The 13209-nt window shown below is 38.5% G+C and overlaps 2 protein-coding genes across 9 annotated transcripts in view; one reads left to right on the top strand and one right to left on the bottom strand.

The window, feature by feature from the left end:
* The window catches only part of LOC133519146 (uncharacterized), a 31874-nt gene extending 26766 nt beyond the window's left edge, over nucleotides 1–5108 (top strand). The window contains exons 3-6 of one of the 2 annotated variants that reach the window (XM_061853094.1): nucleotides 1687–1763; nucleotides 2024–2228; nucleotides 3022–3177; nucleotides 4119–5108. In XM_061853094.1, the coding sequence (XP_061709078.1) occupies nucleotides 1687–1763; nucleotides 2024–2228; nucleotides 3022–3177; nucleotides 4119–4548 (868 nt within the window). In that variant the 3' untranslated portion in view covers nucleotides 4549–5108. Of the gene's footprint in view, nucleotides 1–1686; nucleotides 1764–2023; nucleotides 2229–3021; nucleotides 3188–4118 lie in introns of both variants that reach the window. The other variant, XM_061853095.1, reaches the window with a different exon arrangement.
* Nucleotides 1–13209, bottom strand: part of LOC133519148 (cytosolic carboxypeptidase 1-like) — a 101349-nt gene that overhangs the window by 61271 nt on the left and 26869 nt on the right. For all 7 annotated transcript variants that reach the window (XM_061853100.1, XM_061853098.1, XM_061853101.1 and 4 more), the window contains 9 exons: nucleotides 12337–12607; nucleotides 11997–12238; nucleotides 11391–11586; nucleotides 11074–11196; nucleotides 10878–10998; nucleotides 10542–10749; nucleotides 7608–7780; nucleotides 7237–7374; nucleotides 5900–6078 (listed from right to left, as the gene is read on the bottom strand). In XM_061853100.1, coding sequence (XP_061709084.1) covers nucleotides 5900–6078; nucleotides 7237–7374; nucleotides 7608–7780; nucleotides 10542–10749; nucleotides 10878–10998; nucleotides 11074–11196; nucleotides 11391–11586; nucleotides 11997–12238; nucleotides 12337–12607 — 1651 coding nt within the window. The remainder of the gene's footprint in view (nucleotides 1–5899; nucleotides 6079–7236; nucleotides 7375–7607; nucleotides 7781–10541; nucleotides 10750–10877; nucleotides 10999–11073; nucleotides 11197–11390; nucleotides 11587–11996; nucleotides 12239–12336; nucleotides 12608–13209) is intronic.

Raw genomic sequence — 13209 nt, 5'->3', positions numbered from 1 at the left:
TATATTCTATTTGTCCCCTGGCAGTCACACTAGACAAGAAATGGGAATATTATTTTTATAGATTTAAACATAACGATGGAATCGATTAAGGACGCTCCCGTTGTAAAGAGACGGCGACAAAAAGATATTATGCGAATTCGTCATTCAAGTTGACAGGTTCATTGAGGTGTCGCGGGAGCAGGTGTGTGACGAACATGCGCCGGCGCCGACTATAACACACAAATTGCAGGAACCACAGAAGAAATAAGAATATACCATTATAAACCTTATGTGAATATCATAAGGACTTCGATCGTATTGTAGAAATTCTGCTTTGACACAAAAAGGAAATAATCTTTTTTACAACCGTTTGGGTTCTCAATAAAATCAATAGTTACGTTTTTGTCACCATTATAAAAAGATTAAAGTTTACCGAACTGTTTTTATCCTTACTGCTCGGGTCATAATATAAACAACACCTGTGATTTGTTTTAATATTAGATCTCTAAATCTTAGATATAAAATGGCCTTAATAATGGTATGCTAATAGTAGAGCTTTTTTGGGGCACATCACAAACCGCCAAAATTTAGTAGGCATTGGTAGTTAAGTATGTGGTAGATAATTCAATACTTATGTATTTATGTAATAAGTAATACCCTATTAAAATAGTATCAAATGTTGATCGAAACCATTCACCGCGGTTTTTAAATTGCTATCATGAATAGACGTCTCGTTGCTGTTGTTTTACCTTTCCAATGTATTTAACGGTTTATAAGAAAAGCTACTCGTATCTAAGAACGATATTTGCAGAAGGTAACTGAATGTAATTATATTACGGCTTGTCGCCGCGCAGTTTTTAGCATCAAGAGTTTTCTGAACTTGGGGCTGGAATGTCGTCCCCGCGGTGCAAGCTTGAAGCCTGTCTTTAGCACATAAATTGCCTCGAACAGGCTTCGGCGTATAGTTTCTATGCGAGCTAATAGCTGAATACGATTAGTTGGAATAGGCGGTTATTTAGATAAATCGCGTTTATGGATCCGGTGGAACGGGTTCATAACTGCTCACTGTCAAAGGATCTCAGGACTAGACATCCTCAATTACCCTCCCCAGAGAAATTCAATTTCTCTGCAGAGAGTATCAACAGATAATAATTTAATAATTTGTCTATTCAAGTACTGCATACAATAGTAAATCCCTTCTTCTATAAATGCGGAAGGAATTCTGTCTGTCTGTTTGTTGCCTCTTCACACTTAACGCAAAACCGATGGTATAGATGAAATTTGTTAAGGACATACCTATAAGATACATTTTATCACGGAAAGAGAGATATCAAAGTACTAATAAATAAATCTAGGCAGACGAAGTCGCGAGCAGGAGCTAGTAATGCATACATTTGTAATAGGCAGCATGAATCGTGGTTTATTCATAATCGTAATAGGTAACTAGAGAAATACTATGACTTTCATATGATAAAATAATATACCACTAAGTCTCGGATAACGATCCCGGGATAATAGTTTACAAGTTATTACTGTATTATAAAACTGTTGTTGTAAAGTGTTGTGTACCGTAGCGTATAAGTTGTCTCTAAATTGTACAGCGATTTGGTTTAGACTGTCAGACTGTATAAATTTTGTTTGAATAAATAAAATAAAAATAAAATTACCTACACGCTTAAGTATTAACTAAATTTACGCTTGTTTCAGATCGCTAGGTTTGCAGCTAGCATCCTTTGAGACAAAAGAAAAGGCGGACTCTATAACAACGTACCTCACAAATGCAGGTAAGAAACCTAATAGCGTTTCTGTTAACATTATATGTTCCACGCTTCATGCGACCCATTATTTTGTCGGACGCTGTATGTTGAATAGGTTTCGGATTTTGCATTTGGTCTCTTTCCAACACCAACCAACTTTTAATATCATCATGTTCCATTTGTAGTTTCTCCTAATTAATTTTAACGAGTAATTTACTACCCAATATTCAACTATTTTCGTCCTACGTAGGTACAGTTTTCTTTAAATAAACCACGTTAAATTCCAGGCTATAATAAATACGACTTCTGGACATCGGGCAACAACCTGGGCACGGACATGTATCTGTGGATGAGCACCGGGCTACCGTTCAACGCCACCTTCAACTACATGCGGCGCCTCACCGTCGACGTGCCCAGCACGCGCGATGACAGCATTGACCCGCTGGACGTTCCGCAGGGCAGCACCGCGCCGCAGCGCACCGCACGACATGGGTATGCACGCATTTTCATTATAAATTGAAAGACGTTGACTGTTCGATTGATGAAGGCTTTTGCAAATTGGTTGTGTCAAGCTGTATATAGATAGGTGCAAGCAATACAATAACGTGCATCTGAAGCTCATCCATAAACATAAATATTTGATTATTTATACTTTCTCTTTAGAGTCGCACTAATTGGCTAACAATTATACGAGTAACGATGTGATTTTATCTCGCTATGAAAGTTATTCCTGTACTCGTGCGATGGCTTTCGAGCTTTTAGAACATGATAAGGGATTCAGTATGCTTAATCTCGTCGTGGGATGAAAGTGCTTATGAAGTACCTACTTAGTAGGATGACGCCATCTTTCTCTTCTGTCATAATTATTAATAAACATCCCAATTTTGAAACAATTTCATACTCTTGTCAACCCTGGAGGGTCAATATGATGGGAGTGTGAATATCAGAATCTAAAAGTTAGAATAACCCCCTGGAGTGTTACTCTAACCTTAAGAATCTGATATTGATTCGATATTACTGTCAGTGTATGTATTATGCAATTCGCACCAATATATAGGTGACGCCCTCCTGAAGTATGTAAACCAGAATTTCTTAGAATATCGGTTACATTCGACATGGTTCTTGAGCACTAGGTCAACAACAAGAACTCATACTCGTATTGAGCTGTAAAGCACTAGACCGGTCTATAGTTCGTACACGTTAAGCACTGTCATGTCAAGATATTTTACCACGTCTTGTTAACTATGTTTTTTTTTTAAATAATAGCTCAAATTCGTTTTTCCAGCACCGAGCATGTGATGACGAACGGTTGCGTAGCCCTCAAAGCGCCCACCTTCCACTGGGAGCCCCAGCACTGTGGCGAGATCAAGGACTTCATCTGTGAACAGACGCGCTGCTACTACTACAACTACGGCTCCATCCCCGTCTCGTCCGCGCAGGGGTAATGCCAGGTGAGATGCCAGCCGTCTCCGGAGGCCCATTCCCCGACCAGCCGCGCGCATTTCTTAATCCTTGGGTATACATGCTTAACATCCACGAGTATCGCACTACGTTAACAAGACAACGTATTTACTCTTCTGGGCTAGATATAGATAGTAGATGTAGCTATGTGTGTGCTAACATGGAAGTCTTGTCCAACTGGTTCGACCATGGTCCGTCCAAGCGCGCGGGCCCGCGGGACACGGCCTCTGCGCCTACCCAACCACCAAACAAGAGCCCTACACCCAACATAATGCATTTGGCTATAAGTATTCTATATTTCTTAACAATATGGAGATCTTTTCAAAATTTTCAACAATTATTTGGTGGGTGGGTGAAGGGGGCTTTGCTTGGTATCTCTTGCTCAAGTGATACAATATTTGTAGTTTAAATACCTATATAGTTATGTCTTCTTCTAATATTAGTATAGTTACATGTCATAATAATTTCTTCGGTTTCATTAATCTCACTTATTTGCATACATATAAACTTTATTTTAAACTTATTTGTAAACGAAACTGCCTTATTTGTTTATTTTTCAACTAAAAAAGTTTTTGGTTATCTTTGTTGGGTTGACATTTGTACATGTGTGCATTTTGCAAATTGTAATACAGGCCGTTTCCTTTGCAATTCAACACCATCCAATGTCCGACTTATAACCGCCCAAAGTCCTCCACGAACCACGCGAATGCCACTCGATTAATGTCTAATTTACAAAAAAAAAAATACGTTTATAGTTCAATTACGCGGCAACACTATTTATACAATTTCAACGGTGTTGCTGTATAATTGTATTTTAACTTTCGTTAGCTAGACATTACTATTATCGCATCGAGTTTGTGTTGGCATGGTGTCATGTCGGACCGCGGGTAACACGAGGGGCGTCGTCTGTTTGTTCGGCAGGAAGCCGCTGTCTCTCACGACCACGACGACTGCACATCCGCTTACGTCGTCGTCTCCACCGCCGCCGCGCTCCGAGCATCTGCCGACCCATTTCACTCTCAACGACCTCATCGGCAAGCTGCGCCCCTCTTCGCTTGACGGTCTTCAGTCACCGCATCTTAAGACCGGTGCTCTGTTGAAATCACCGCCGCAAATCGATTCCCACTATTCGCGTGCTTCCGACGCTCACGCTCACGATATCGAACAGGAGCAGAAAGAGGAGCCTACGCAGGGCCCTTACGAGGAGGATGAGGGCATGGTTGGCGACGACCCGTCAGCTTATTTGACCAATATCGCCGACACTGCCGCCGATGAGCCCTCCACCGCCGAGCCGGACGCAACCGAGCACTCCGTCCACGCCAGCGGTATGCTGGCTCCGCCCGCCTTCTAGTGTCCGGCAGGGCGCGTGGTAATTTAAACCTATTAAATCAATCGGGTATTCTTTCTACCAAAAGTAGTGTTCGATTATTTAATGTATCGTGATTTACAGTAATTTTGCGATAGAGCTTGCTGAGGGTGCTTAGACTGTTCGTGTTGTGTAGATTTCTTAATAAATCTTTGTAATCGTCGCCAAACGACGTTAGGGACTAAAGTTCTTCGGGACTGTGTGTTCTCGTGAAGGTGCTGGCGACTCGCGCTTGCGACTTGCCTCCGTCTTCGGGAATGTTGAATATCACAAAATGAGAATTCCACGAATGGATACCTTGACTTCTACGTTAATTAAGTAGTTATATCAGATCTCTGGTGATTTCATTAAACCGTAACATGTATTAATTTAATTAAATAAGTGCAAAATCGGATTATTTGTCAGGACATATCATTCGACATAGTGGTATAGGTAAGATAGTGTTTATATTGATACGTACCTAGTTAAGTATTTTAAGTTGAAACTCAAGAATTTAAAGAATAGTGATGTAACGAAGTTAATAAAGTTTAAAATTTGTAATTGGATGTATGTTTCATTTCACAAATTTACCTACCTCTAGTAGGCACGTCCATGACACGTAAATTCATTATTTCATTCTTTTGGTATAGGGACCGTGCGCGTTGGAGGGTCTGCCATCTTGTGGCTTGAATCGGAACCATAAACATGTACATTTACACGTCACGTGTTTTCTTGTGCATAGTAGGTTCTGCCATCTTGTGGGCTGATCGGAAAAATAAACATCACATTTACGCCTCGCGCCAAAAACCTGACGGCTCCTGTGCTGCCTCCAACAGTTCATGCACGCTTCCTATAAACATTTTTAAAAAATCGACCAAGGTTCTAAGAAATGAATTTTGAGCTGTGCAAGCCGAGGACTTACATATATTGTGCAGTATGCTAAAGTCATGTGAAGCTGTTATATTGATATCGAAAGCTCTTCTTCGACTGTCACCGATCTTAATTTTGGTTGTTAGGTAATCATACCAGTTGACAAGATACGACGTTAAAAGCAAAGAGTGATTATAGAAAATTGACGGCTGAAATAGATGCGGCAACTCCGGCTGCGGCAACTATCAAAAGTTTACTGACTGTTTCCAGTGGTTACTACAAAACATATTTTATTAAGCTGTGAAACTTAGGGGTATTTTTAGGCAGAAAAGTAATGGTAAAGGCGAGTTAATGTACGAAAATCTATTTGGAAAGCGTCTCTGCTTTGGCGTTAAGCGTCATTACGCCCACTAGTACCCCGCCTGTTGAAGTGTTGACGTATTGTCAGCAAACGCGGTAAACACATTAAAAAGTCAAAAGGACTCACCAGCCGTTGATGACGCCCTCGACGTTGAGCATGGGCACAATCTTGAACACGTACTTGGCGCGCAGCGAGGCGGCCACGTCGGTGTCGCCAAGCAGGCAGCTCAGCGTGCCGTCCATCACCCACGACGCGTTGCTCTCGCCGGGGTGCACGCGGGCCGTTAGAAAGATTATTTCTCTGTCCTGCAACATTAATTAATTATACCTTCAATTAATATTTGTATGAATATCATATAAATTACCTACTTCAAATTATGAGAATAGCCTACAGGGGGCGGTTAGCAGAAATCAAGGCGATTTGCATTAGATGACTGGTTAAAAAATATCGTCGACGATCCCAAACTCACAAGCGGTATTGAACATTTAAGTCTAAGGAGAGACTTTGCCTCCTTGTGTGTGTTCTACCGCTTGTACAATGGGCTGTGCTCTGAAGAATTGTTTGACATGATGCCAACGGCCGCTTTCTATCATCGCACCGCTCGCCGTCGGCAGGGTGTTCATCCTCACACCCTAGAACCTAAATGGTCGCGTACTGTGCGGTTTAAGAAGAATTTCCTCCCGCGAACGCGTCGGCTGTGGAATGAGCTTCCTGCCGAGGTTTTCCCGAGGGGCTACAGTATGGGGTTCTTCAAAAAAGGAGTGTACAGGTTTTTAAAGGGTCGGCAAAGCGCATGTAATGCCTCTGGTGTTGCAGGCGTCCATAGGCTACGGTGACTGCTTACCACCAGGCGGGCCGTATGCTTGTTTGCCACCGTCGTGGTATAAAAAAAAGTAAACTAGTTTGCTATTTTTGAAACAAAAATCGAACATGTTAAAAAAACGATCTGTCGAAAATATTGTTTCAATAAGTAGACTACTTATGGGAAGAAATATTTGCTTAAAATCCAACTGCTTTAGAAGTTCAAAGTTAATTTCTCTACTTTCATGTTAAAAAAACGATCAGTCAGTAAAATATTGTTTCAATAAGTAGACAACTTATGGGAAGAAATATTTGCTTAAAATCCAACTGCTTTAGAAGTTCAAAGTTAATTTCTCTACTTTCATATTTTTATTTTATTTCTTAGGAAAACTTACAGCTAGAGTAACAAAATAGGTTGCGAAATAAAAACAGTAGGTAAGCCAAACAAGTTTCCACAGGTAGAAACTGCGTAAAGTACATGACGTGCGAAATTGAAAAATTAATAATAACTATTATGCTTTTAATTATGTTGCTTGAAAGCGAGTTTATTTTATGAATTAACAAAAGAGGTTTTAGGAAAATGGAATCCACGACAAGACTGCCAATGCCAATCAACCTTCTATAGATAATAGCATAATATATAGAGGAATAACTACACTGACCGTAATCGGGTTAGTCGGCGTATCGTCGGCGGATATCGTCAGCAACGGCACCTCGTTGTTGTTGAGGGAGTAGCAGAGCGGCTCCGCCCGCAGGTACGCGTTCGGCGGCAGCTGCAGACTCCGTTGCCAAAGTTTGGTCTGTCATAAAGGTACATAGTTAAATAAGGCATTATAATTTCAACCCAGATCAATCTTAAAATAAAAGAAATGCTGAGCAGTAGGATATTTAAGATTTCATAGCGAACGGTCTGGATGTTATGGACAGTGGGTAATCAGCGTTCCTTCAAACAGGGAGTGATAGTGCTGTGCTGTCACTAGTAAAAATGCCAGTTTGAAAGGTTTGTAAATAATTTCTAAACGATATAACTCACCATCATCATCGAATATGTGAAAGGGAAATGATAGGCGAGATAGACCACGTCGTTGGTGTGTGGGAACTCGATGTTAAACGTTACTGTGAGATAGCATTTGTTGTGGCTTCTCGGGCTTGCGTAGTGGTAGCTATTGCGGTAGTAACAAATGTCTGTGCCAGCTCGGACCCAGCCTGAAAATTCCGAGGTAAGCTTGGTTTTTGCTTTACATTGAGCCATGTCATAGTTGAATATAGCAAAGCAAGTCATAAGACTCATAAGCCCGCAAGAGTTTCTCATTAATAAAATAAATAACTGGTGCTATAGAGAAATAAGTAAGCATAAGAGTGCTCACTCCATCTATCAGTTTTCTTACCAAAGCGCTTATTATTTTCATAGTCGACATCTAGCATCAAGTAAAGGATTTATCAGTACTGCTACTTGACAATAGATGTCGCGACGAACGAAAAGTCTAATGAACAACAATTTTTAGCTAATATTATAACGATTAACTGGAACTCTATTTTTAACTCTTTTTGCTTGTAATATTAGTTGTAAATTTTTGAGCAATACACTTTTCGTCAGTCGTGGCATTCGTGACATACAGGGTGCCTATGAGGAAAGGAAAAAAATTAAACCACGCATTCCTGGGGTTATAAGGAGGAATAAATGTTATTAAAATCTAGGTCGAATTATGCTTTTTTATGTTGTTATTTTTTTCATACATAATAAATACATAACGTAGTACCTAGTAACACTAGAGAATCAATCTAGTGTAAAAGTGCCTTAGGGCGAGCTGGCAACGTTTATTGTTGCTATCTGTTTTATTTTTTATTTTTACAAGAGGCAATGTCATGTAGACTTCTTTGGGCATAGATTATTCAAAGCCAGGTCTAGATCCTTCTTTGTTAATAACCGCAACAAATACCGCACTGAATATTAAATAATAAAAAGGTTGGTTAATACAAAAATACGAATACGAAATATGTCTTTCTCGCTTTCTTTCTTTCTTTTACAAGAGTTTCGCCATCATAGGTACTCCTTAGATTAGATGCGATAAATGAATGGCCACTTAAAAATTGTCCAAGTCATTCAACATTCAGAATGACTTTAAACGTCAGTGGTGTTGTGTTAATTTTAGCAATGGACCTGAATTTCCAGAAATGTACTTTTAACCGAATAATATTAGTTTTACGAAGTACATACATGAAACTCTCAAAGTCACCGAATAATATTAAGAAAAAGAGGGTTGTCTAGTTCAACCGGTCAGCCTTTAATAACGGAAGTTTAAGGAAACGATATGGGAGCCTACCGCGAACCACGTTCGACGTGTTGCCTCTCTGTCGCACTTGTAAATTCGTACGTAAGTGTGACAGGGAGGCAATAAGTCGAACGTGGTTCGCGGTAGGCCCTCTGTTGAGTGTAACACTCATGGTGAAAAAGTTCCATCATGACAACATCGTGACACATCACATTGGCAACATCGTGACTTGAGCATTTAGAATATTTAGATGTTCCAGATGGGAGGACGGATCCCAGACAGCCATCAAGGATTTGCAATTCAAATTATTCTTGAAAATCGTATTGGAGATAGTGATAATACTAATATGTATTGTATGATTTTAATTGAATAATACCTAGGTTGAAATTGTAAATTGAATTTCAGGTAGGTAGCCTTTTTTAAATAAATTAATACTAAAGATATTGTGTACGTTAAGTTATGGGCTAAATGAGATACATAATAATAAGCGTAAACTTTTAATAAAACCCAATAATTACAAAACGAGCTTGAAACTACATTACTACCTTTTACTACCATATCCGTCATGGAAAAATGCATTTAATCTCCTAAACAAATATCACTTTCATTTAAATACAACATCGTTGTAGGTATGTATGTGGCTTTCCACGTTTACTACTAAATACGAGAACAAACGATTCACAATTCAAAACTTGTTGTTGGCTTGCGGGCAATTGCATTGCAAGATTCCAATTAATTCATAAACTGTAATTCTTCATATTTACTGATGTTCTGTATTTTGGGAGAGAAAATATTCTGAGGGTTAATAAGTCAACAATGACATTATCCAACTCGATTTGATTTATGCAGTCAATTTAGAAGTGTCAGTCTTGAAACAGTTGAAACGTCGCAATCATAAAGGTGTTTTGTACTGGTGATTTACTTACAATTTTTTTACACAAAAATGGCAATATCTCTATAATAAAGCCGAACTTAGCAGACATTAACGAACATTTTTAACTTCTAATATGGTCAGGAATATGATGAAAATTTTTCTCTCCTCATGGGCACCGAGTGTCAAGGAGCAGTACTGATAAATCCGCTACTTGACGCTAGATGTCGACTACGAAAATAATAAACGTTTTAGTAAGAAAACTGATGTATGGAGCGAGCACTCTATGTTTACTTATTTCTCTATGCTGGTGCCATATGTGTGTTAACCCTTTTCCAGGCATAGTACGATTTATCGACCACATACGCGCCAATAGAATTTCAACCTTAGCCATCCGATTTAAGGTTCAAATTAGATTGCACTTACGGAAAATGTGACTTTTCTTCAAATGAATCGTCGTCGAAACGAAATGTCGTCAAAGCTGGATTTATTGGAATATATTAGATTTTTTTGTTAAAACTTTGTAGATTGGTGCGGCCTGCAAAAGGGTTAATGTTCATATCTAATTCCTAATGAGATCAATGTGGAGAAGACCGTATATCGGACAAAAAGGTAGACAAGCTCTTACACAATTACACATACTCCACTTACAGAAGGTCTGTAGAGCAGAAAGAGCGAAGCTCTTTAACTATCTGAGCTAAGTACGTGTACAGATACGAGAGTTCTTGCCCTATAACGGTCTTATTTCAACTACAAATCTTATATGCCGTTCTTCCCCACATTGGCCTTATTAGAAATTTGTAAGCATTGTACAATTAATTACCTGGTCTTCCCAAAACTGCTTCCTTGACTGAGTACATAACTGGTTTCATGCCGAAATTAAATTGGCTGTCAGACTTCTCACAGTTGACGATGTTGAAGACGTACGGGCGCCCTTGTATCATGTTGCGCACTTCAAAGTAGAACCACTGATGTCTTTTCGTGGAGTTCACGTCAGGCATTAAAATCAGTTCGTACTCTCTTGGACCTATCTAAAGATTTTAAAGATTAAAATAACAATACCAAAAACGTTATTTACTAAATAGGTATCAAGATTATTCGTAAAAGAAAACATGTGTGAGTACGAGATGATCTTGTAGTGTAGTGGTATTGTAATTACCTGAATAGCTTTCCTCAAATTGCCAGATTCAAACCTGGATTCAAACGACAACCGGGTCGAAAAATTATTCACTTTTGTTATTTCTTCTTCATCTGTGTTGGACAGGAAAGTGCTCTCCGTACTAAAATATAAGTAATTCATTTGTAAAATATTTTCTAAATCGTGAACTATATAATTAAATTATTTTCAATAATACCTTTTTTGTGATGAGTTATCGGATAACCCAGCTAAAGAATTTAGCTGATCTAGATCATAGACCACTTCATTCATATAAGCTTCAGGGCTGATTGCTCTATCTACACATGATAGCAGCTTGACTCTGTAAATGTATAATTTAGACATAAGTAAATAATCTACATTCTGCATTGGTGGAATCTAAAAGTCTTAAGATTCACACGAACGTAGCCGTCGGCATACAATCGGACTTACTTACGCTTTGGTTTCAACATATTTTTTTATAAGGTCCAATTATGTTAAAATAACTTTTTTATACGTCACACTACTCACACTTACCTACAGGTGGATCGCTCCATTTTATTTAAAGGCTCAGGATGTGCAAGGCCCTGTCCACCTATCATGTCTGGAAAGGCCACTTTCACGAACGGAATCACACTTCTAACCCGAGACGCTATCGTGCAATACACCAGCGCAAATGAGCTGAACTTTGAAAGGTCTTTGTGTATCTTGAGGAATGAGCAGGAGGATGTAGCTGAAAAATAAATAATCAGAACCGAAGAGATAATTCTCATACTTTTACATACTTGTGATTCGGTAAACTGTAGACCTCGTGAATCTACACAGCTCAGTCATTTTGAAAGAAACCCAAATACAGATATGATAAAATAACATATAAATCGTTCGAGAAATGCGATCTGTATATAAATCGTTCGAGAACAGCCTGAAAGTATGAAGTACTTTTTCCTAAGACATTAATACCTCTCAATATGTAATTGTTTGCAGTACTCGTAATTATTAGAAAGCATACAATAAATGCCACAGTTTATGATGTATAATGTTTATATAGGTAAAATCTACTTAATTCAACAGCGAAAACTCTACTCTCGCTTCCTAATTTAAATAAAGTATTAAAAAAAAACATATTTGTGACATAATACTCACATGTACTTTCGTTAATTTTAGTGCATGTTTGGAACAGTGGAGATGACTGCAATGGGGCGGGCATCATTGGAAATATACTGTCACATTCTTGAGTGAGCGATAAATTAAGTGAAGACAATCCGTTCTTATTTGATTGGCACTGAAGAAAATCTTCGAGAATGGATCCTCTAGAATTAGAACGGCTCTTGACTAACCTAACTTGTTTATGGTAAGATCCAAATTCTTTAAAAAAACAAAAGTATCTGAAACAAATTAAAAACTCTTATTAATTTCTACTTTCTATTACTCACGTGCTGCTTCGTATAAACAAAAAGTAATTTTATTGATACAATTAATTTACCTTTTTAAGTCTTCTATATCTCTCTCATTTGGATTGAAAATCATTGCACTTTGTATACTATCTGTTTTCAAATTATGTGACTTCTCTACTTCCCCTTCGGTTGATTCCAGCTTATCGCCATCATTCAAGTCAAGGTCTGAGTATTCATCAGTTGCCTCCAAATCTAATTCAGGATCAGGTCCATCGTCTTCGAGGTCCGAGTTGATGGTCTTACTATCTGAATTTGCTCCATCTTCATCGTCTTCGTGACACGGCCATGTTGTATTAGTACCTGAGAGTAAGACACATAATTTTGCACTACATTTATTTAAAATCACGATTTATTTCGTAACTATATTCTCTCATTCCCAATAAAGTTCTAATTGTTACGTACAAAGCTGAAAAATGGATTTATTTAATAAATCTCATATATATATTAAGAATTCAGTATGAGGTCAATGCGGTCATACGGAAAATTTCGTATACGAGCGCATATTTCTTTTTTTTATTCAAACCGTAGGAAAAAGAGCCCATCTCCTTTTGACTGCTGAAACTAAAAGCAATCATGCTTTGCCGATGAAATTATTAATTGTGCAATTTTCCGTATGGCGGATTTGCCGCATGGACATTGGACTGATTGTGTTTTCGTGAAGGAGTAATAAACGCCTTTTATTATATTATAGCAACTTTTGTTACTAAATAACTCTGCGATGAGCAAACCTTAGGGCTTAGATATTGTCGTCATAAACTTCAAAAATATACAATATGCAAAGCTATTTGGTATTATAAACTTTCCACTGCTAGGAACAGGCAGTCTCATCTGGTCCAAATAAGTTTCTGGGGATCAACTTGAAGAATTGAGTTGAGGTTGAAGATCACGGCTGGGGTTAGTCC

This window comes from Cydia pomonella, chromosome 6 (genome assembly GCF_033807575.1).
Source record: "Cydia pomonella isolate Wapato2018A chromosome 6, ilCydPomo1, whole genome shotgun sequence".
NCBI classification, from domain to species: domain Eukaryota; kingdom Metazoa; phylum Arthropoda; class Insecta; order Lepidoptera; family Tortricidae; genus Cydia; species Cydia pomonella.
Note: the sequence above shows the minus strand (reverse complement) of the source record. Positions and strands in the feature narration are given on the sequence as shown.